Source organism: Salmo salar, chromosome ssa15 (genome assembly GCF_905237065.1).
Source record: "Salmo salar chromosome ssa15, Ssal_v3.1, whole genome shotgun sequence".
Lineage (NCBI taxonomy): Eukaryota > Metazoa > Chordata > Actinopteri > Salmoniformes > Salmonidae > Salmo > Salmo salar.
In genome coordinates, this window is record NC_059456.1 from 27822476 (window position 1) to 27845485 (window position 23010).

At 41.1% G+C, this 23010-nt stretch overlaps 1 protein-coding gene across 1 annotated transcript; it reads left to right on the plus strand.

Moving 5' to 3' along the window:
* Window positions 1-272: 272 nt before the first annotated feature.
* LOC106571165 (single-minded homolog 1-A) lies at window positions 273-20751 on the plus strand. Its single transcript, XM_014143917.2, has 12 exons — window positions 273-661; window positions 2233-2764; window positions 6917-6999; window positions 7453-7542; window positions 7758-7866; window positions 7984-8069; window positions 8575-8774; window positions 12500-12606; window positions 13295-13442; window positions 17309-17474; window positions 17720-18119; window positions 18772-20751. Exons 2-12 carry the CDS (start codon window positions 2590-2592, stop codon window positions 19566-19568), a joined length of 2361 nt encoding a protein of 786 aa, XP_013999392.1. The 5' UTR covers window positions 273-661; window positions 2233-2589; the 3' UTR covers window positions 19569-20751.
* The last annotated feature ends 2259 nt before the right edge of the window (window positions 20752-23010 follow it).

Here is a 23010-nt window from a genome sequence, read left to right on the forward strand (position 1 = left end):
ATGGCTTTATTCGAGTAATTATAACCAGATCTCGAACGAAGCAGGCAGTCCACTCTAAAAAAAAGAAAAAAAGACTGTAGGTCTGCCTGTATGTGCATTGGTGCGGTTCAGAGCGGATCATGGTTGATTTAGCTATGTAGAACTGGCTGCATGTAGCCTATCATTCCCCCCTGGATAGCCCATTACGTTTAGCTGTGTGATGAGCGCATATGCTACAGCTATCGCCAGACAAAACAGTGACGTCCGTCCACAGTTTCCTCTTGGTTGAGCTCTCTCTGGGTCAGAAGTGAACGTCTCACACAAATCCTGCTTTCACTACGGTCTCGTGTGTGTTTCTTTCAACAATGTCCAATGAGAAAGTCGGCCTCGATGTCTTGCTACCCAATAAGAACGCCAGTGGCAGTGGGCTGGTCCTGAGCAGCTCGAGAGCGAGATTGAGATAGTTTGGAGACGAGGTCTGGACATGAATTCCACTCCTCTAGCGTCCCTAATTTAGAGAAGTGTATGCAGTGAGGGGTCTGTGCGCCTTTCCACGTGGAATTCCGATAGGAGCTGGGACTGAACTAACTGGCTCGAGTGGTGAACTCGGTTCAGGACAGGTGGAATCCCCTGCGGGCATCGCGAGCGTAGTGAAGGTTATGAGATATTTTCATTCTCTGAGGTAAGTCGAAAACATCGTAGAAATGCAGGCTATATATTTCCATATGCTATAGGCTTGGTCATTATAGTAGTATTCTCATTCGTTTGTTTATGGTTTATTATTATATATTATTTGTTTTCGTTTATTGTTATTATTAGTCTATTATTATTATGATTATTATTATTTGTTGTTGTTATTATTATTAAAATATACACTGTAAAAAGTAGGCTAATTAGTTCCGTTAAAAAAAAGGTTTTGCGGGAACCCGTTGCCTAGAGCCATTCGAGTAACCCAACTCAAAGTATGTCAGTGCTTAAAGTAATAAAGTGACATCAGCACCCATATGGTTGTCTTTTAAACTGTAAATACTGTTTTGTGTTTTATGATCTTTTTGACACTAAATTGAATTATGTATTCTGAACTATAACAATTGAAGTTACTTGAACATGAATATTTGTTGTAGTGAACAGAAAAATGTAGGGTCCCTTTTACTTCAGTTATTAACCTTCCTTCCAGTTTTTTGTTCTAGTGTAAGTAGTAAGTAGTTCTGATTAGTCATTTTCAGTGGTCGTGTCTTAAGGTTCAACATTGTTTTATGTATTTGACGATTTGTCATTTTAACCCACCTTAAGCAGACATTGTTGAGCACGGTGCTCACTCCTCTATAACTGGAGGTAGAACTGTAAACATAACAGAATGATGCATTAGCCTCTGTCATTATGAGTGGTGCACAACCTGACCTTGTTGATGGTGGGAAAGGCTCGTCTCATTATTGAACATCAATTTTCCTGACTGTTTTGATATCCATTCATCATGATCAATTACACTTCATAGCACAACAAACTGCTTAATACTCTTTTAGAAACATACTTTTCTTTGTTCAAACATGCATACAACATTGTGTAAAAGTATCATGAAGTCTAAAAACGTTGAATTACCCACAATCCTCTAAAAACAGAGCCACATGGCACTATTACCTATGCATAACTTAATCCTTCGATATCAGCACAACACATAGAAATCAAGTGTCTGACTACTACTTTATTATGTTAAGTAAAGACGTAAAACACTATAGAATCATGTAAGAACAACTTATTTAATACATGTTAGATATACTTTAAAATATGAAGTCATCTAAACTTGTAAAAACTCAATATTTTTAGATTAGCAGAACACAAATAAATAAAGTTATATTTACTCAATAATCACCTTTTTGTTAACAGTACTCAACACCTTATTAAGTGATACGATATCTTATTGCCCTCTGAGTTAGTACCACTTTTATGATTTGAGTTCTACTGATCATTGGAGATGTTTGAGTAGCCACTACTCAATTTATGTAATGAGTTAGTCAGTTACTTTTTACAGTGTATGAGCAAACAACCACATTAAAGCCATAATAAAGCCACGTTGTCACATGCATAACGCATAATTAAATCCATATATTCATTTGACTATGATAGCCTAAACGTTTTTGCTTGAAACTTAAGGTATGCGTTTTGGGATGAAAATGCATTTTTACTTGTCGATTAACAAGATATTGGTAGGCCTACAATGATATTATGGCGTGTGTTTTGCCCTTTGTTTTTCAGGGCATGGAGGAATGCCAGTCTTGGCAGTTTACACCGTGGACAGGCCTCTTCCCATTCTAAGTGAGAATTAATGGCGTGTGCGTTCAAGAAATTCTCCATTTACACAAGACTAACACGGGATATCAAATTATCCATTCGGCGCTTGGTTCGGTGAAGGAATTCGGGAATTTTCTGAAGGTCATTGGATTCAGTTTGTAACTGAGAAGTGTCGCATGTTTTAGTTGAAAAATAAAAGCCAAAACCATGACAAATAAACAAAACGGAAATCTGTAATCGTTTTTTGATGGACCGATATGTGAGTAAAGGAATGATATAGCCTAACATTTAACAAAAGGAGGGAGAGAGAGAGAACACACAATGAAGGAGAAATCCAAAACTGCCGCAAGGACTAGACGAGAAAAGGAGAACAGCGAATTTTATGAACTGGCCAAAATGTTGCCTTTACCCTCGGCTATTACGTCACAGCTGGACAAAGCCTCTATAATACGACTGACAACAAGTTATCTGAAGATGCGAATTGTCTTTCCTCAGGGTATGTATATTTTCAGATTCAACAATTCACACTTCTTTTATATGCAATTTGCCATTCATAGGCTAGGCTATAGGCCTATATGTATTTGTATTTATCCTTATAGCCTATCTCTTATCTGGATTCTTTGTTTTGTTTTTATTTATTCACCTGAATTTGCATACTGATTACGGTATTATAATTGTATAGCCTAATTTGTTTATTATGCATAGGCATATGCACATCAACATAGCGTTATAGCCTATTACAGCTGATAATAACGTACTGTAATAATAATAGATAAATCTATTTAGATGACACCTGGTAGCTGCTTCCTTAATTGACTGGTGCAGTCATTGCTGATGTTGTTATCTTATTAGCCTATCCCATGTCTTTTGAGCTATAGTTATTGCTACAATACCGCTACAGAATAGGCTAGTGTGTAATTTCATACTTGCGTGCGTGTGCGGTGTGCGTACCGTGTGCGGGCGCGTGCGAATGATAATCGTGCATCCCTGTCTCGGCGCGCACACGTTTACGCCATTTTCGGGGTCAGAGAATCGAAAGGAGTAGGTAAGGAAGGCGATTAGCCACAATCTTCCCCCGGTTTCAACAGGCTGCTTTGCTGCGTGACAGAGAACAAGCCGCACCAATTACATAAAACGCCCACTGGCCGACCTCAGGCGAGAAACAGAGCCCTGTGATTGAGCGGGAGTAATTGATCCACTCAAGCCGCTTTTGATTTTTCCGGATAAAGAATGGAATATATGAACTCCGGAAAATTGCTGAAGATATAGGGTGTGGTAAAGAATAGCATATAGGCTACACATGTGGATCTATTGGCTATTTAGGCCTGCACTGCAGGTTTTATCTTTACCATAAAGTTTCTCACTTTTGGGTTTAGGTAAACTCATGACAAATTCAATGAATTACGATTTTTCAATAAGCAGGCCTATAGTTTAGGCCTATTGCGTCAGCCATATCATGATGTGACAGCTGTTATGACAGTGTTATGACAGGTCACCTAAACTGAACGGACACTTCACGTAGACAATCACAGGTGCACGTTGCAAGAAACCACAAGGTAGGCTACTTAGACGTGATGATAAACAGTAGCAGATATGACTGATTACTTTTTTAAATTAAAACTATGCCAGCAGTTTAAGACTAATTCAGGATTGGTGGGTCCCCTGTGGGATGGTTGAGCTAACTTGCGCTAATGCGATTAGCATGAGGTTGTAAGTAACAAGAACATTTCCCAGGACATAGACATATCTGATATAGGCAGAAAGCGTAACTTCTTGATAATCTAACTGCACTGTCCAATTTACAGTAGCTATTACAGTGAAATAATGCCATGCTATTGTTTGAGGAGAGTGCACAGTTTTGAACTTGAAACGTTATTAACCAACAAATTAGGCACATTTGGGCAGACTTGATACAACCTTTTTAACAGAAATGCAATGGTTAATTGGATCAGTCTAAAACTTTGCACATACCCTGCTGCCATCTAGTGTCCAAAATCTAAATTGCAACTAGGCTGGAATAATACATTATGACCTTTCTCTTGCATTTCAAAGATGATGGTGCAGCAACAACAAAAAATCAACAAAACGTTTGGTTTTTTCATTGTATTATCTTTTACCAGATCTAATGTGTTATATTCTCCTACATTCCTTTCACATTTCCACAAACTTCAAAGTGTTTCCTTTCAAATGGTACCTAGAATATGCATATCCTTGCTTCAGGGACTGAGCTACAGGCAGTTAGATTTGGGTATGTCATTCTAGAGGTTTTAACTTGTGAATAGCACTTTTTATAATGCTAGTACATTTGATGACATATAGCCTTGGCTACTGATACAAAACCCAACGCCCTAATTTGGAATGCTTTCTCTGGGCTATTGGAAACAATATGAAAGTTTGTGTTTGCATTAACCTATCAGCCATTGTGTTTTATAAATCACTGATGCTTGCTCATTAGAATAATCATTAATAGGTTTTATTTTGATTGTGCCCAAGTAGGCCTAATTGTGCACATCATAATCAATTATTGTTCATATTGTCTATACCAGACACATGCCATTGAAATGGCCAGATTTAGCCTATAGCCTATTTGATCATCATTTGTTACTATATTTGACCACCATTACTAAAATATTTTTTTCTGCAGTTTGATCGAAGTGATCAATTTCTTGTAGCAAACGTAAGCCTATACGCAATGTAGATAAAACAGCAGCAAGAAAATGTATTTCGCACTAGGATTTACATCAATAAATACGCATTTTAAAAAGTCCTGTATTGAAATGGAAATGTTTTGCTATTGACACTAGGCGTCCGTATTTATTTATTTATTTATTTATTATTTCACCTTTATTTAACCAGGTAGGCCAGTTGGGAACAAGTTCTCATTTACAACTGCGAATTATGAAGTGAAAAAAATACAATATGCCTAAATAAAAAAGTCATTAGTCTAAACATTAGTCTAAAACAAAATAAAGGAAAAAAAAAACGTTGTCGGCTCGAACTAATAGCCAACGGTCAACAAAGGCAATGGCCTATTTGTGTATGCCGCCTTGCAGCCACTGTTGGGCTAATGTGTTAACAATTTGTAATGGGTAGGCTATTGTAATTGGAAAAACCGTCCAAGTACAGTTTGTCTGAAACCTCGTAAGCATCTGAAAAATACCCTAGAGCAGAGACGAGAGATGTTAAGTTTAGCTGTCACATCGCCTATACGCTATTTGTTTGGGGCACTTGACGTCAGTTAGACAGTACTTCAAACGCCGGGTGAATCTATTCTTTGCCTATTATATTATAAGACACGTAGACCTGATGATTCACATTGAATCCGGCTTCGCTTCTTGAATACATCAGACAAATTAGTTTAAGCTGCACTCATTGTGACCCCTGTGGTAGGTGAGTTGAAGTGTGAGCAAAGCACAGCTCGAGCCATGATTGCAGCGGATAGTTGAACATGGCGCGCGTCTCTCAGAAAAGACAGCCAGACAGGCCTACTCAACAGCATGTAATATCTTATATAATCATATATAGATTTATGTGTTAACATAAGCATACAATATTAATATTACATGTAAATGTTTTAACAGTTTCAAAAGTTGATAACATGGAATGAATCACAATCGATTTACCATTGATGCAGGTGTTTGCCGTCATTGTGCATTTTCGAATATCTGTCCACGCAGCATGTCTACTTTCGATTGGTCAAGTATGGAAGTGAAATTAACAATAAATGACCAGTCTAAAACGAGAAGTTCTTGCAAAAATATTGTAATTGCGAAAATATCAAATACGTATTGTTTAATATATAAATGAAATACATATAACAGGTTATACTCTTCTTGTCCATTAGGCTACTATGAATGTCTGCGTCAAGCTCAATGTAAACCAACGCTGCATGCTGTTGGCAGAGGATGAGGTTGTTTGCATGCTTTCAGAATGTAAAATCATTTCTCCACAGCAGCTGGGCTCATTTGACTACTAAACAAATAAGGAGATGAACCGTTCAAGAAGCAATTTCAAATGTTGACCAAATATTTTGTGTATTTTTTTTGTTGAGCTGTGTGAACGCAAATTAATCGTTTGGACAATATTGAAATGTGAAATGGTGATGGATTATTCGAGTTTTTACTCAGACCCTGATTGATTTTGTAGGCTATGATTAGCATTTTTTTCTATAGCCAAGAAGAGCCGCTTCGAGCTATGTTGGTTCCCTCGAGGTTGTCATGTTCAATGGATTTGCAGTTTTAATATTTGGCTATTTGCGTAATTTCAATCGATTTTTGCCGCATTTTCTTCATCGTACTTTTACACAAATAGCTATGTATTATTAATAATATGATTAATATATCAAGCATACTGCCACAATACATGTCATAATAAAGATGCATTGTCACATGCGTTACGTGTATTATTGCACGACTATGGTTTACCTAGAGAAAATTAGCCTAGCTGATAGGCTTTCTGGCGGCAGGTAGCCATAGTGGTTAAGAGTGTTGGGCCAGTAACAGTAAAGGTCGCTGGTTTGAATCTCTGAGCGGACTAGGTGAAACATGTGCCGTTGAGCAAGGCACTTAACCCAAATTGCTCCTGTAAATCGCTCTGGATAAGAGCTAAATGACTCAAATGTAAATGTTGGCGTTGTGCTTTGTTTCAGGTTTGGGTGAGGCTTGGGGTCACACGAGTCGAACGAGATCTTTGGATAATGTAGGACGTGAGCTGGGATCCCACCTTCTCCAGGTAATTTGGAAAGTTTAGCCTATTTATTTATTGTCAAAATCACTGCAAAATATAATGATTTAAATAGCCTACTGATAATGAAAAAAATACTTCTTAACATTTACATTTACATTTAAGTCATTTAGCAGACGCTCTTATCCAGAGCGACTTACAAATTGGTGCATTCACCTTATGAAGATGTAGACATGTTACATTTGAGTTGATTTGATAGGTGGGACCCCACATACTGCAGGTCATTTAGAAAGCTAAGGCTACTAATATCATTTTATAAAATCATAGACAATTATGTACAATATTACATATTATACTAAAAATGAAAATAATAATTCTTAAGCTTTATAGGCCTGCCTAGCCATCTTATGTTACATTTCATATTTGAAATAAAATGCGGTGAGTGCTTTTGAATTAATATTACAGTTGATCTGTGCATTAATTAATTCCTTTTTTCTACAGACACTGGATGGCTTCATCTTTGTTGTGGCGCCGGATGGAAAGATCATGTACATCTCCGAGACTGCATCAGTCCATTTGGGACTCTCTCAGGTCTGCACCTGCTCCTATTCATCATAACTTATTTAGTGTTTTTGTTTTTTCAAGTTTTAGGGAGTGAAGTCTTTTAGGCTAGTATTTTTGCCTAAACCATTTGCGCTAAGAGCGCGTGATATGTTAAAAACGTTATTCGTGTTAGATATTATGGAATCATGTTTGAATTGTTTGAGTGATTAATAACATTAAATTACCGAGGTAATTCTTAACAGGTAGAGCTGACCGGGAACAGTATTTACGAATATGTCCACCCCGCCGACCACGACGAAATGACTGCGGTCCTGACACCACATCAGCCGTACCACTCGCATTTCGTTCAAGGTAGGCTAGGCCTATATGAACACAGTAGGCCCAATTCGGAAAGAATGAAACCACATATCGAATTCATTTTTGTACGTTGGATAAATAGACTACTATATTTTCTGCCCTCTCTCACAGAATACGAGATGGAGCGCTCTTTCTTCTTGAGGATGAAATGCGTGCTGGCGAAGAGAAACGCTGGCCTCACAAGCGGTGGATATAAGGTAGACAATTAATATATGGAAGTAGGCCTATATATTGTTGTCTGAAAAATAATATCGATGTTGCATAAAAATGCGTTTGATTTAATAGACAATTGACGTCAAATTGATTTGCGCGTTATTACGCGTAACGCTAAGCCTACGGATAGGTTGTGGAAATGTTGAAATATTTACAGTATTAAAAGCTTCGGACACACCTAGAGTGAAATTGCATTTTGGTACACCAGAACTATGTTCATCCCCAATGAAACGCTGCGTTTGCCTTGCAGCATTGCGTTGCAGAGGCAGTTGCAGTGCGTTGGGTATGGTGCATGCGTTGGATTTATCGAACGTATGCGTCAAACTGTATACGTAGACGGCTTGACAGATATGGTAGCAGAACGCGAATGTTGAACTTTTGATCCAGCGAAAGCATAAGCGCATGCAATTAAAAAGACAGCGGACCTTTTTTTCAACAACAATGTTATGAGTAGCAAGGGTTGTCTAATTTCCCTATCAACCACACCAGGTAATTCACTGCAGCGGTTACCTGAAGATCCGTCAGTACAGCCTGGACATGTCGCCTTTCGAAGGCTGCTACCAGAACGTGGGCCTTGTGGCGGTGGGACACTCTTTGCCTCCCAGCGCTGTGACGGAGATTAAGCTGCACAGCAACATGTTCATGTTCAGAGCCAGCCTCGACATGAAACTAATCTTCCTTGACTCGAGGTAGGTCTACAGCAAAACATACACACAAAACAGGGGATTAAGCCTATGATAGATATGGAGGAGAATCATTTAATAACAGGCGTACAGCAGGTGTTTTGATGAGCCAGCCATTGCATAAAAGGGCTCAAGTTTCTTTAAAAAAAAAAAAAAAATATTATCCGCTAGTTCTCTGACAGTTGTTAAATTCGTATTAAGTCCACAACTTATTGGTATAAAAACAGTATCAAATTCACTAACATGAAATGCCACAATATATTACATTATGATTTGTTTTACAATGTCTTATTGAATCTAAAAACTGAAATGTTGTATTGTCTTAAAATGGAGTGCTGGACCACAAGCAACTGTGGTCCAATTTAGAGAATGTTTTGTTCCTTAGCATGAAAACAAGTTTGGATCAAATAGAACTCTAAGCATATATTGATACAGGGAGGGAGAACAGTGTATATATTGATACATGGAGGGAGAACAGTGTATATATTGATACAGGGAGGGAGAACAGTGTATATATTGATACAGGGAGGGAGAACAGTGTATATATTGATGTGTGGAGGGAGAACAGTGTATATATTGATGTGTGGATGGAGAACAGTGTATATATTGATACAGGGAGGGAGAACAGTGTATATATTGATGTGTGGATGGAGAACAGTGTATATATTGATACAGGGAGGGAGAACAGTGTATATATTGATGTGTGGAGGGAAAACAGTGTATATATTGATGTGTGGAGGGAGAACAGTGTATATATTGATGTGTGGATGGAGAACAGTGTATATATTGATGTGTGGATGGAGAACAGTGTATATATTGATGTGTGGATGGAGAACAGTGTATATATTGATACAGGGAGGGACAACAGTGTATATATTGATGTGTGGAGGGAGAACAGTGTATATATTGATGTGTGGATGGAGAACAGTGTATATATTGATGTGTGGAGGGAGAACAGTGTATATATTGATACAGGGAGGGAGAACAGTGTATATATTGATGTGTGGATGGAGAACAGTGTATATATTGATGTGTGGATGGAGAACAGTGTATATATTGATGTGTGGATGGAGAACAGTGTATATATTGATGTGTGGATGGAGAACAGTGTATATATTGATGTGTGGAGGGAGAACAGTGTATATATTGATGTGTGGATGGAGAACAGTGTATATATTGATGTGTGGATGGAGAACAGTGTATATATTGATGTGTGGATGGAGAACAGTGTATATATTGATACATGGAGGGAGAACAGTGTATATATTGATACAGGGAGGGAGAACAGTGTATATATTGATGTGTGGATGGAGAACAGTGTATATATTGATACAGGGAGGGAGAACAGTGTATATATTGATGTGTGGAGGGAGAACAGTGTATATATTGATGTGTGGATGGAGAACAGTGTATATATTGATGTGTGGATGGAAAACAGTGTATATATTGATACAGGGAGGGAGAACAGTGTATATATTGATGTGTGGATGGAGAACAGTGTATATATTGATACAGGGAGGGAGAACAGTGTATATATTGATGTGTGGATGGAGAACAGTGTATATATTGATACAGGGAGGGAGAACAGTGTATATATTGATGTGTGGAGCGAGAACAGTGTATATATTGATGTGTGGATGGAGAACAGTGTATATATTGATGTGTGGATGGAGAACAGTGTATATATTGATACAGGGAGGGAGAACAGTGTATATATTGATGTGTGGATGGAGAACAGTGTATATATTGATAAATGGAGGGAGAACAGTGTATATATTGATGTGTGGATGGAGAACAGTGTATATATTGATACATGGAGGGAGAACAGTGTATATATTGATACAGGGAGGGAGAACAGTGTATATATTGATGTGTGGAGGGAGAACAGTGTATACATTGATGTGTGGATGGAGAACAGTGTATATATTGATGTGTGGAGGGAGAACAGTGTATATATTGATGTGTGGAGGGAGAACAGTGTATATATTGATGTGTGGATGGAGAAGAGTGTATATATTGATGTGTGGATGGAGAACAGTGTATATATTGATGTGTGGATGGAGAACAGTGTATATATTGATACAGGGAGGGAGAACAGTGTATATATTGATGTGTGGATGGAGAACAGTGTATATATTGATACAGGGAGGGAGAACAGTGTATATATTGATGTGTGGATGGAGAACAGTGTATATATTGATGTGTGGATGGAGAACAGTGTATATATTGATGTGTGGATGGAAAACAGTGTATATATTGATGTGTGGAGGGAGAACAGTTTATATATTGATGTGTGGATGGAGAACAGTGTATATATTGATACAGGGAGGGAGAACAGTGTATATATTGATACAGGGAGGGAGAACAGTGTATATATTGATACAGGGAGGGAGAACAGTGTATATATTGATGTGTGGATGGAGAACAGTGTATATATTGATACAGGGAGGGAGAACAGTGTATATATTGATGTGTGGATGGAGAACAGTGTATATATTGATACAGGGAGGGACAACAGTGTATATATTGATGTGTGGATGGAGAACAGTGTATATATTGATACAGGGAGGGACAACAGTGTATATATTGATGTGTGGATGGAGAACAGTGTATACATTGATGTGTGGAGGGAGAACAGTCTATATATTGATGTGTGGATGGAGAACAGTGTATATATTCATACAGGGAGGGACAACAGTGTATATATTGATGTGTGGATGGAGAACAGTGCATATATTGATGTGTGGAGGGAGAACAGTGTATATATTGATGTGTGGATGGAGAACAGTGTATATATTGATATATGGAGGGAGAACAGTGTATATATTGATGTGTGGATGGAGAACAGTGTATATATTGATGTGTGGATGGAGAACAGTGTATATATTGATGTGTGGATGGAGAACAGTGTATATATTGATGTGTGGATGGAGAACAGTGTATATATTGATGTGTGGAGGGAGAACAGTGTATATATTGATGTGTGGATGGAGAACAGTGTATATATTGATACAGGGAGGGAGAACAGTGTATATATTGATAATGGAGGGAGAACAGTGTATATATTGATGTGTGGATGGAGAACAGTGTATATATTGATATATGGAGGGAGAACAGTGTATATATTGATACGTGTGGAGGGAGAACAGTGTATATATTGATGTGTGGATGGAGAACAGTTTATATATTGATGTATGGAGGGAGAACAGTGTATATATTGATGTGTGGATGGAGAACAGTGTATATATTGATGTGTGGATGGAGAACAGTGTATATATTGATGTGTGGATGGAGAACAGTGTATATATTGATGTGTGGATGGAGAACAGTGTATATATTGATGTGTGGATGGAGAACAGTGTATATATTGATGTGTGGAGGGAGAACAGTGTATATATTGATGTGTGGATGGAGAACAGTGTATATATTGATACAGTGTGGAGGGAGAACAGTGTATATATTGATGTGTGGAGGGAGAACAGTGTATATATTGATGTATGGATGGAGAACAGTGTATATATTGATGTGTGGATGGAGAACAGTGTATATATTGATGTGTGGATGGAGAACAGTGTATATATTGATGTGTGGAGGGAGAACAGTGAGGCCTTTCATACATGACAGTCTCAGGAAAAATAAAGCAATGTTATTGCAGTGACTTCTGCCATGACTAAAAGAGAGAGAGACATTTTTTGTGTTGATGAGTCACTTTGTCCTCCCTCCCTCCCTAGGGTGGCAGAGCTGACAGGTTACGAGCCACAGGACCTCATTGAGAAGACCCTATACCACCACGTCCATAGCTGTGACACCTTCCACCTACGCTGTGCCCACCACTTGTGTAAGTTCGTTACAGTAGGTTTAGCCCTGCCTCGTCATACTCTACCTTTTACTTTACTGTACTTTAGGCTACTTTACTGTACTCTAGGCTGCTTTACTGTACTTTAGTAGTCAAATACATTTCTGAAATACATGAATTTTATCACAAAGATTTCAATGAGTGAACAAAGGATAAAACTACAAAATACACAAGATAGTAAATGTGATAAAACGCAGAATGTCTTGGCACTAGACATTGACCTCTACACACACACCAGAACAATCGTTGGTAACCAAGTGTCTCAGATTAGAATAACCGATGTCTGCTGTAAATGTTCAGATGTTTCTTCATGTTGAATCGGCTAAAACAGCCACTGCTCGTTGGCACACAGCATGTGGTCCTTATAACCCACCGCCACAACAGTAATCAATGGAACACCCCTACCGCACTCCTCCTATATTGTTATTGTGTGTGCTACTTTAGAATGACCCATTATAGGTCAAAACAATCTAAACTAAGATGTCTCCTCTCCTCTCCTCTCCTCTCCTCTCCTCTCCTCTCCTCTCCTCTCCTCTCCTCTCCTCTCCTCTCCTCTCCTCTCCTCTCCTCTCCTCTCCTCTCCTCTTCTCTTCTCTTCTCTTCTCTTCTCTTCTCTTCTCTTCTCTTCTCTTCTCTTCTCTTCTCTTCTCCTCTCCTCTGATCCTCACAGTGCTGGTGAAGGGCCAGGTGACCACTAAGTATTACCGTTTCCTAGCCAAACAGGGGGGCTGGGTGTGGGTGCAGAGCTACGCCACTATCGTCCACAACAGCCGCTCCTCCAGACCCCACTGCATCGTCAGCGTCAACTACGTCTTGACGTGAGACTCATTCAATTCAATTCAATTCAATTCTCTTTCTGAACTGCATCATAATCTGAACCTGGGGAAAAGCGACATTGAGATTCTGAACTTAATGAAAGGTGCTATATAAAGTAAATCTATTACTATTATTATTATGAGGATGATGATTCATTATTATTATTATTATTATTATTATTTTATTTAATTTAATTCAATTCAATTTGACTATAACTATTATGATGATGATAATAACGATGATGATGATCATCATGATGATGATTATTATTAGTAATTCAATTCAATTCAATTCAATTTGACTTTATTAATCGCCTAGAGGCAATTAAGATGGCATTGTCAGAGCAGAAGCAACAAACAATTACATACATAAACATAAAAAAACTCTACATACAAAACATGACCTTCTCGTGGACCAAGGTAATAGTGAAATACCAACAAACTTAGTTCATGACCCCAGCTACACTGATAGTGGGTTGGGCTGTGTGTACCTCTCACATTCACAGTTCATGACCCCAGCTACACTGATAGTGGGTTGGGCTGTGTGTACCTCTCACATTCACAGTTCATGACCCCAGCTACACTGATAGTGGGTTGGGCTGTGTGTACCTCTCACATTCACAGTTCATGACCCCAGCTACACTGATAGTGGGTAGGGCTGTGTGTACCTCTCACATTCACAGTTCATGACCCCAGCTACACTGATAGTGGGTAGGGCTGTGTGTACCTCTCACATTCACAGTTCATGACCCCAGCTACACTGATAGTGGGTAGGGCTGTGTGTACCTCTCACATTCACAGTTCATGACCCCAGCTACACTGATAGTGGGTTGGGCTGTGTGTACCTCTCACATTCACAGTTCATGACCCCAGCTACACTGATAGTGGGTTGGGCTGTGTGTACCTCTCACATTCACAGTTCATGACCCCAGCTACACTGATAGTGGGTAGGGCTGTGTGTACCTCTCACATTCACAGTTCATGACCCCAGCTACACTGATAGTGGGTTGGGCTGTGTGTACCTCTCACATTCACAGTTCATGACCCCAGCTACACTGATAGTGGGTAGGGCTGTGTGTACCTCTCACATTCACAGTTCATGACCCCAGCTACACTGATAGTGGGTAGGGCTGTGTGTACCTCTCACATTCACAGTTCATGACCCCAGCTACACTGATAGTGGGTAGGGCTGTGTGTACCTCTCACATTCACAGTTCATGACCCCAGCTACACTGATAGTGGGTAGGGCTGTGTGTACCTCTCACATTCACAGTTCATGACCCCAGCTACACTGATAGTGGGTAGGGCTGTGTGTACCTCTCACATTCACAGTTCATGACCCCAGCTACACTGATAGTGGGTAGGGCTGTGTGTACCTCTCACATTCACAGTTCATGACCCCAGCTACACTGATAGTGGGTAGGGCTGTGTGTACCTCTCACATTCACAGTTCATGACCCCAGCTACACTGATAGTGGGTAGGGCTTGTGTACCTCTCACATTCACAGTTCGTTCCCTTTATGGCCTATCTGCACTCCTACACCTTACTTTACACAGATATTGAACATTTGTATTTTTTTCAGGTAGATGTGTGTCAAGAGAGCCCAGATGCGATAAGACCTTTTGAGAACAGTAAGATAAACATTGGGGGTAAAAACCTACTTTCAGAATTGACCTGGTGTCTGAGGAAAGAAAATCTATACCACAGTGAACTGGAAATCAATAGCCATCTCATAGCTGCTGCCCATGTTGGATGTTCCTTGTTAGGTTTGGTTGATCCAGACATAGCTCGTTAATGTGTGTGTGTGTGTGTGTGTGTGTGTGTGTGTGTGTGTGTGTGTGTGTGTGTGTGTGTGTGTGTGTGTGTGTGTGCCTGTGTGTGTGTGCCTGTGTGTGTGTGCCTGTGTGCGTACGTGTTTAGGCCGTCTGCCGGTCCACTCTTGTGTATTTACTATTGTGTATTGACCTCAACCTCCAACACACTCACAAACACGACTCAATATGGAATCAGGCTTCTCTAGTGTGTTCATGCTACATGTATAGCTTATAATCAGAAGTAAACATGTTTTGAATGAATTCCACTCTGTGAGATACAGTACATCCCCGGTAAATACACACCAAGTACTGTTCAAATACTGCTGAATTTGACAATACATACTAAAGAGCAGCTAAGCCATCCCGTCACCATAACCTAAGCATTTTAATCCATTAGCTTCCATCATGTCATTAATAAATCATGATTCGGAGGTGGAGAGCCGCTGGCATATTTCAGATGGGAGTTAGTCTGACTTTGACCGACAGGTGGAAATCAGCTAACACAGCTGAGTTTGCACTAAAGCCTATAGCAGCGCTGGTGGCTCGAGCTCAAGTCACAGAGAGGACACATATAATGCAGAACAAGTCACCACTACTGTACCTGCAAGAGCCAATAACCATGTCTGTGTTTCAATTGTCACCCTCTTCTCTCTCTCTATATATATATAGTGAACTACTTTTGAGTAGGGTGCATAGGTCTCTGGTCAAAAGTAGTGCACTATATAGGGAATAGAGAGCATAGGGCTCTGGTCAAAAGTAGTGCACTATAGAGGGAATAGAGCGCATAGGGCTCTGGTCAAAAGTAGTGCACTATATAGGGAATAGAGTGTCATTTGAGACGCACACTATGTCGCACAAAACACTGACTATCCAAATATTTCCTTTCAATCGTATGGTGTCACACACATAAAGAGCGGGTCATATTTAGAAACATGTTATAGTGACTGGTTGACTGAGGTCAGAGACAGGGCACAGGGGCTGATGTGGTAAGTTAAGAACAGGCCGGTGTTTACAGAGCGTCTGACACAGCAACCGTTTCATGGTATTGACGTCTGATAGAGTTCAGGTAAAGGACAGTGGGTTAGAATGATGAAGGTGGCGTATATATTATCTTATATGTACATAATGAATAGTCAATGTTGGGAGAAATGTATTCAATCTAGGGGGCCGTGTGTGTGTGTGTGCATGTGGTGTGCATGTGGTGTGCGTGCGGTGTGCGTGCGGTGTGTGTGTGGTGTGTGTGTGTGCGGTGTGTGTATAGTGTGTGTGTGCGGTGGTGTGTGTGTGTGTGTGTGTGGTGTGCATGCGGTGTGTGTATGGTATGTGTGCGGTGTGTGTATGGGTACACTTTGACTTCAAGAGAATGTAAACTGAGACAAAGGAGTAGATTAACGATAAGCATGGTGTTGACGTTATGGGAATGGTTGTAATTCGTGTGTGTGTGTGTGTGTGTGTGTGTGTGTGTGTGTGTGTGTGTGTGTGTGTGTGTGTGTGTGTGTGTGTGTGTGTGTGTGTGTGTGTGTGTGTGTGTGTGTGTGAGTGTGAGTGTGTGTGTGTGTGTGTTCTACCAATGTTTGTGCCATAGCATTGAATCATTAACTTTGCTTAAAGGTGTCTGTTGTGTTTCTCATAGTGAAAAACAGGAGGGCTAATCTCTCAACCTAGTTTATTTTACATCATATTTTCATTTCTAACAGTCATCACATTTATGCATTAATCAATACTCAAAAGAAAGTGTTAGTGAATTATGTCTCACTCACTATCAAAAGTAAATATTGTCAGACTTTGGTGTTTCCATTGGAGTAATTACTTGTAGTTCGTCATATTATATATTGCCATAACTTCTGTGAAATAAGATGTTTTAAATGTGCTCACTACATGTCAAGTCATACCTCTCAGTGAAAGCCTGATGAAGGTCTATTGACCGAAACATTGGTTGAAAAATCCATTCAATAGTTTGTGGAGCATTCAGGATTACTAGTGTGCTGGAGTTTCTTCTTTCTTCAAATGTGCTCACTACAGAATGGTGCTCTTCTGTGTGTCTGTATGTGTAGAGATACTGAATATAAGGGAATACAGCTGTCCTTGGACCAGATGACCCCTAGCAAGCCAATGTTCTCCTACACCAGCCCTCCGAGCACTACAGACGAGAGGAAGGGCACCAAGCCCTGTGTAACACACACCAAGGCCAAAATCAGAGTGTCCCCCTATCCACAGCAGGTAAGACACTTGGTACCTCTGTGGTGTACTTGTTCCCTAGCATAGTAATAAGAAGAGCATCTGTTTCTTTCTGCTGTAGACCCAAACTCCCATGTTCTCTTAGTCACACAGCCTTGTTGTGTTGTCTTGTAATCAATATAATGTTGTCTTTAAGCCAAACGTCACAGAATATTGAGATGTTGTAAAACCATCTTTTCTAATTTGATATATAGTTTAAACCTCAAATATTTTATCTTTTCCTACAGTTTTCAGCTTTTCACCCAGAGCGTTCCGAGTCCGACCAGGACAGCCAATGGGGAGGTAGCCCGCTGACAGATTCCGCCTCGCCTCAGCTGCTTGACCAAGGGGAGGGAGCGGAGGGCGGAGCCTGCGCCTACAGACTCTACCCCGACTCCGGCTCCCTGTGCTACGGCCTGGCCCTCTCCGAGGAGGACCTAACGCACACCCACACCCCGGCCCACCCTCACATCCCCGCCTGCGACCGTGGTGCCCGCTGCCAAGCTGGTCGCTACTTCCTGGGCGCTGCTCCCCAGTCTGGACGGGAGGCCTGGTGGGATGCCACGCGCTCTGTCCTCTCCCTGCCCAAGTCGTCTCTGGAGAACGGCGAGGGCTACGACCTCACTTCCTATCACAGCCTGGTCCAAGGTAAGGCGCTAGGGTGACGGCCGCCACCATCTGGAAATATGGGTTGTGTCCCAAATTATACCCTATTCTCTATGTGGTGAACTTTGGGCCCCATAGGGCCCCGGTCAAAAGTAGTGCACTATATAGGGAATAGAGTACCATTTGGGACGCTACCATACAAATCCAACTTTTCCCTGGTAGCTTGTTTACCAAATGGACTGTGGACATTATGGTCCATGCAAAGTTGTTTCTTGCCAGTATGCCGATTGTTACCATCTGTTGTGCAATAATTGCCCACTGTTGAATCCAAGTTATTTCACATTTCATGTACTCAAACTGAAAGACAACTCCCAATGGTGCTGCTGCCAAGGAATGCACTGTCTATAAGGGATTTACAAGACATGATCAGTTCTATGCATATTATCAAATGTCATTTCATGTAGATGGATAAATAAATCTGTCTGTATATTACAAAATGCAATACTTCACTCCAGTCATATTTCAAGTTTGTTATAATAGCCACATAGCGGTCATAGGCAATGACGTACATGGGTATTACATAAGTATGCAGTAAAATCATGAACAGTGAAAATCATAGCGATATGTCCTTTTGGGTTTGGGGCTAGAATTATTACATCAATGTGGAGACTTGTGGTGCCATTTTGTGTAACAGGAAGGGGCCACTGGGACGAGGAGAGCGTGGTCAGCTCGCCTGAAGGGGGCGGCGGCTCCACCAGCGACTCGGGTGAACGTTACCGCAGCAGCACTGGCGGCGACCATTTCCAGGCGAGCCCTCAGGAGCCCAGCAAGATGGAAACACTGATCCGCGTCACACAGCAGATGATCAAGGAGGAGGAGAGCCGCCTGCAGCTGCACAAAGGGCCCCTGGACGCCCTGGGCCCAGTGGGGGGCCTCTCCAACAAGAGCCACAGACCCTGCTCCTTCACCCCCTCCTCCCTGCCCCTCCTCCAGACTGCCATGCCCGGCGTTGTGTGTCGTGGCCCGGGAGTCGCCGACGGCATCAACCTCACCCTCACCTCCGAGCGCCTCCATCACCGCAACGACGGCGGAAATGTTTTGGGTTCCCACGACAACGACGACAAAAACACAGCCAGCCCGGCCTCTCTGTCGCGCCTCAGCAGCCCCAGCTCCGACGGGATCCCCAGGTCGGGCCTGTCCGTCTCCAAAGACTACCTGCAGAGTCAGACAGATGTCTCGCCCCACCACCACCCTCCAGTGCAGCAGGGGAGCCCTCTGCTCTACCCTGCCCAGGAGAGGCAGCACCTGGACAGGCACGCAGCCTACGCCCTGACTGGCTACTCCCTGGACCACCTGTACGACGCGGAGAGCCTGAGGAGCTACTCTGGGCTGGCAGGAGCCCAGTACGGCATGCTGCCCCACATGAGGATGCAGGCCGACCAGATACAAGGACACAAGGGCACATCGGTGATCATCACCAATGGGAGCTGACCGTACATGACTGACATAAAGACAGACCAATCCTAGCATCTCATTGAAGGAGTAAATGTGGGACTTACAAACTTACTCCTCATACAATAGGGTCTGATCCGATTTTAGTGTCAAGATATTCCCCATAACACAGGTCTTCTCTGTTACACTTCACTGAGCCCAATAGAGTGCCCAGACCCAGCAAGCAAAATAGTTGCAATAATGTCAGGCGGGCAGTTTTTGTTATGCCTTCGTCAGGTTGTATACTGATTATAAAAGAACATTGTTTCAATGTCTTTTTACTGACCAAAAAAATACATCTTTAACTGGTTGTAATCTGGTTACCTGATGAAATAGCAAACAAAATATGACATCTTTCCCATATGTCTTGATGTTATTATCATAAAAAAGCAGGTTTAACTGAAATCTGCCATCGCTACAACAACAACAAAAAATGTTTACAACCAGAAACTGACGTCATTATGACGTTCCATTCCAAATTTTGCCCTCTGGGTAATTTAATTCCTCCCCTTGCATTGAACTGAGATGCTGTGGAAAGGCTATTCAAGTTTTCAGTGAGTGTCCAGCTTGGTTAAAGATAAACCCAATGTTTTAGTCCCAACATAGTGTCACGCACCAGTAACTAGGCTTACCGAAATGATCATTTCCCAAGGTAGTAGACAATGTGCAATTCCATTACATGACCTCAACCTGATAAAGCATTGTGTAACTTCCTCACAAAAACTTCAATGGAGGGTAAAAGTATTTCCTTATAAAAAATACTCATGTTTTTCTATATTTAATTGTCAACATGTTGAATATTTCTTTTCTTCTCAATTAAATGTCATGTTTAATGTCAAAGTAGAACATTTGGTGGCAGGGTTGCTTTAGTTTCAATGTTGGCATTATCTGTGCATCCCATTTGCCAAATTTCCCCCTCTTAGTAGAAGTCTTAAGGTGTGACAACAACGTTTATCACTTTAAACTTCTGGTGCTTCATCATGTGTTTCTAATTGAAAAAATGATATTGTTATGTTCACTTTTCCTACCCCAAAAAATATGTAAAGTTTCTCTTGTGTAACTTTATTTATGATGTAAATATGTTAAGAAATTGCTTTCTTTTTTGGACAACAGGTCGTAAGTGTATCTATTAACTGGGGATAAAAAATATTTTGATTCTAAATACAGGTGCAATCAAACCCTCTTTGATGTCTTGGTTTTATTCTGGTCTGTAATGTGTTGGGGGACTCGGTTTGATCAAACTGGGGTTGATACAAGAGGAAAAAAGAACCCTTTGAGAACACAAGCCATCACGCCATCACAATGCCGTTGTGACTCACTTTAACTTTAAAATGTTATTGCCTTTTTTCTGTCATGTAAGACAGTTCCAGCAGTATAAGTACTTGCATATGTAAACACTTTGACCTTACCTTAGCAGTAATAGTCCTGCCATGTTTTCTAATGTAGTTAAGTTATTCAGATGTAGTCGTCCACCAGCATGCCTGTCTGGAATGAAAGGCTCCCTGACTGGCGCCTGAGAGCGTAGCTCCCATCACTCACTGTTGACATGGGCATGTGATGGACCGCATGTGTTACCAGCCAGCCAGCACTGACGTTCCAGGAGGTAGAGCCATTACACAGCTCTGTTGTCACCTCCAGATGAAAGCATAAGAAAGAGAGTGTGTGTGTGAGCGTGCGTGCATGTGTGCATGCGTGTGTGTGTGCGTGTGCGGGTGTGTGTGTGCGTGCATGTGTGAACTTACAGAGTAGCTTGTTTTCTAATGTATCTAAAGGGGGGTTAGGGCTGCAGTCCACTGGCCCTTTGCCTGATGTGCCCTTGAGGCTTTCACATGCAGAGCAACCAAATACTGGGCCCATCGCCCAGAACCAACAGTCTCCATAATAACCCAACCACACCCCCAACAGCCACCCCCTCCTCCACACTTCCTTGACATAGTCAAACAGCCTATCAAATTCATCGGCGCCAAATGACTCCTGGAATCCTGGCACTTACACAGAGGGCAAAACTGGTTGCAATGATGTCAGGATGACAACTTTTGTGAGGTTATGGTCAGTTTGTAATACTGATTGTAAAATTATGTTTTTTTATGTCTTTATAGTAACTAGAAAAAGTATTCTTTATCTGGTTATAATTGGTTATCAGTTGTCGCAACCAGATAACAACCAGATAACAACCAAAATATGACATTTCTAAGCTTCTTGATGTCGTCATGAAAATATATATATTTCACTGGTGGTATACAGTTATCTAACGTCACTTCAACCAGAAAACCAAATTTCAACATGAACAGGACATCCTGCGTGATTAGACCACATGAAACCAGAAGATCCCTTCATATCCATGGAAACGTGTCTCTTCTTGCATTCTCACACATCTCATTAGAGTATAGATAATAACCACAACCACAACACTGCTAAATGAAATCATTCACAATTCATATCAAACAAAAGCATTGCTGTGAATTAAAACCCTGCGGTGTTTACATCAACTTTTAGTAGCACCAAGAGGGGTACAATTGCATGTGCCCAGCTAATGTTAGCAAGGCAGCTAAGTGTGACATGTTTTCCTATGGGAAATGCTAACAGCTGCTAAATATTTAACTCCAGCTTTGAACCCAGAGACATAACTGCATAGCATGCAACGTGGTAAATATGGCCCCAGCCTTTCTGCCATTAAGTGTTCTATGGAAAACTAAGTTCAAACCACAGCAGAGACACAGTCGACTTCTACCCTTGAACTGGAGGTTGGGCTCAAGATGAGGAGAAAGGAATAACCACCACGGGGTGAGGGAGGGCACAGCTCACTGTCAAGCCCAGACAAACCCAACTGTCCACTTGATTGATTTCAGGTTGGGGATAAAAGCACGATCGCATATTCATACGTCAATTAAAGGGTTGCTGCAGTGTTTTCTCCATAATTCAACCTGGCGTCTGGTAAAGCAGTATGCTTATCACACACCTTTATACAGGGCCGGTTCCGGGCGTAAGCGACATAAGCGGTCACTTAGGGCCCCCGGCCCTAAACATTTTTATTATTATTGTTATTCTAGGAACTCAGTCGGGGTCTCAACCTACTATTGAGAGTAGTACACTCTTTGAAAAAGTGTTCCATTAAGGTTATTCAGCTGTCCCCATAGGATAACCCTTTTTGGTAGCAGATAAAAGCCTTTTCTATTCCAGTTAGAACCATTTTGGGTTACATGTAGAACCTTCTGTAGAAAGGGTTCTACATGGAACCCAAAATGGATCTACTTGGAACCAAAAAGGTTCTACATGGAACTAACAACGGTTCTTCAAAGAGTTCTCCTATGGGGACAGCCAAAGAATCCTTTGAGGTTCTAGATAGCACCTTTTTTTCAAAGAGTGTACAATACACCAGGTGCAATATAGAAATGTGGTTGTGCCTCAGCAGTTTTTCTCTTGTTATGTCAGTCACTGACAG

Bases quoted from the DNA above. Each gene is read 5' to 3' on its own strand.
- LOC106571165 (XM_014143917.2), top strand. From the start codon at position 2,590: ATGAAGGAGAAATCCAAAACTGCCGCAAGGACTAGACGAGAAAAGGAG. The intron at 8,070-8,574 runs GTAGACAATTAA...CAACCACACCAG, and splicing joins TCACAAGCGGTGGATATAAG to GTAATTCACTGCAGCGGTTA. The intron at 8,775-12,499 runs GTAGGTCTACAG...CTCCCTCCCTAG, and splicing joins CTAATCTTCCTTGACTCGAG to GGTGGCAGAGCTGACAGGTT.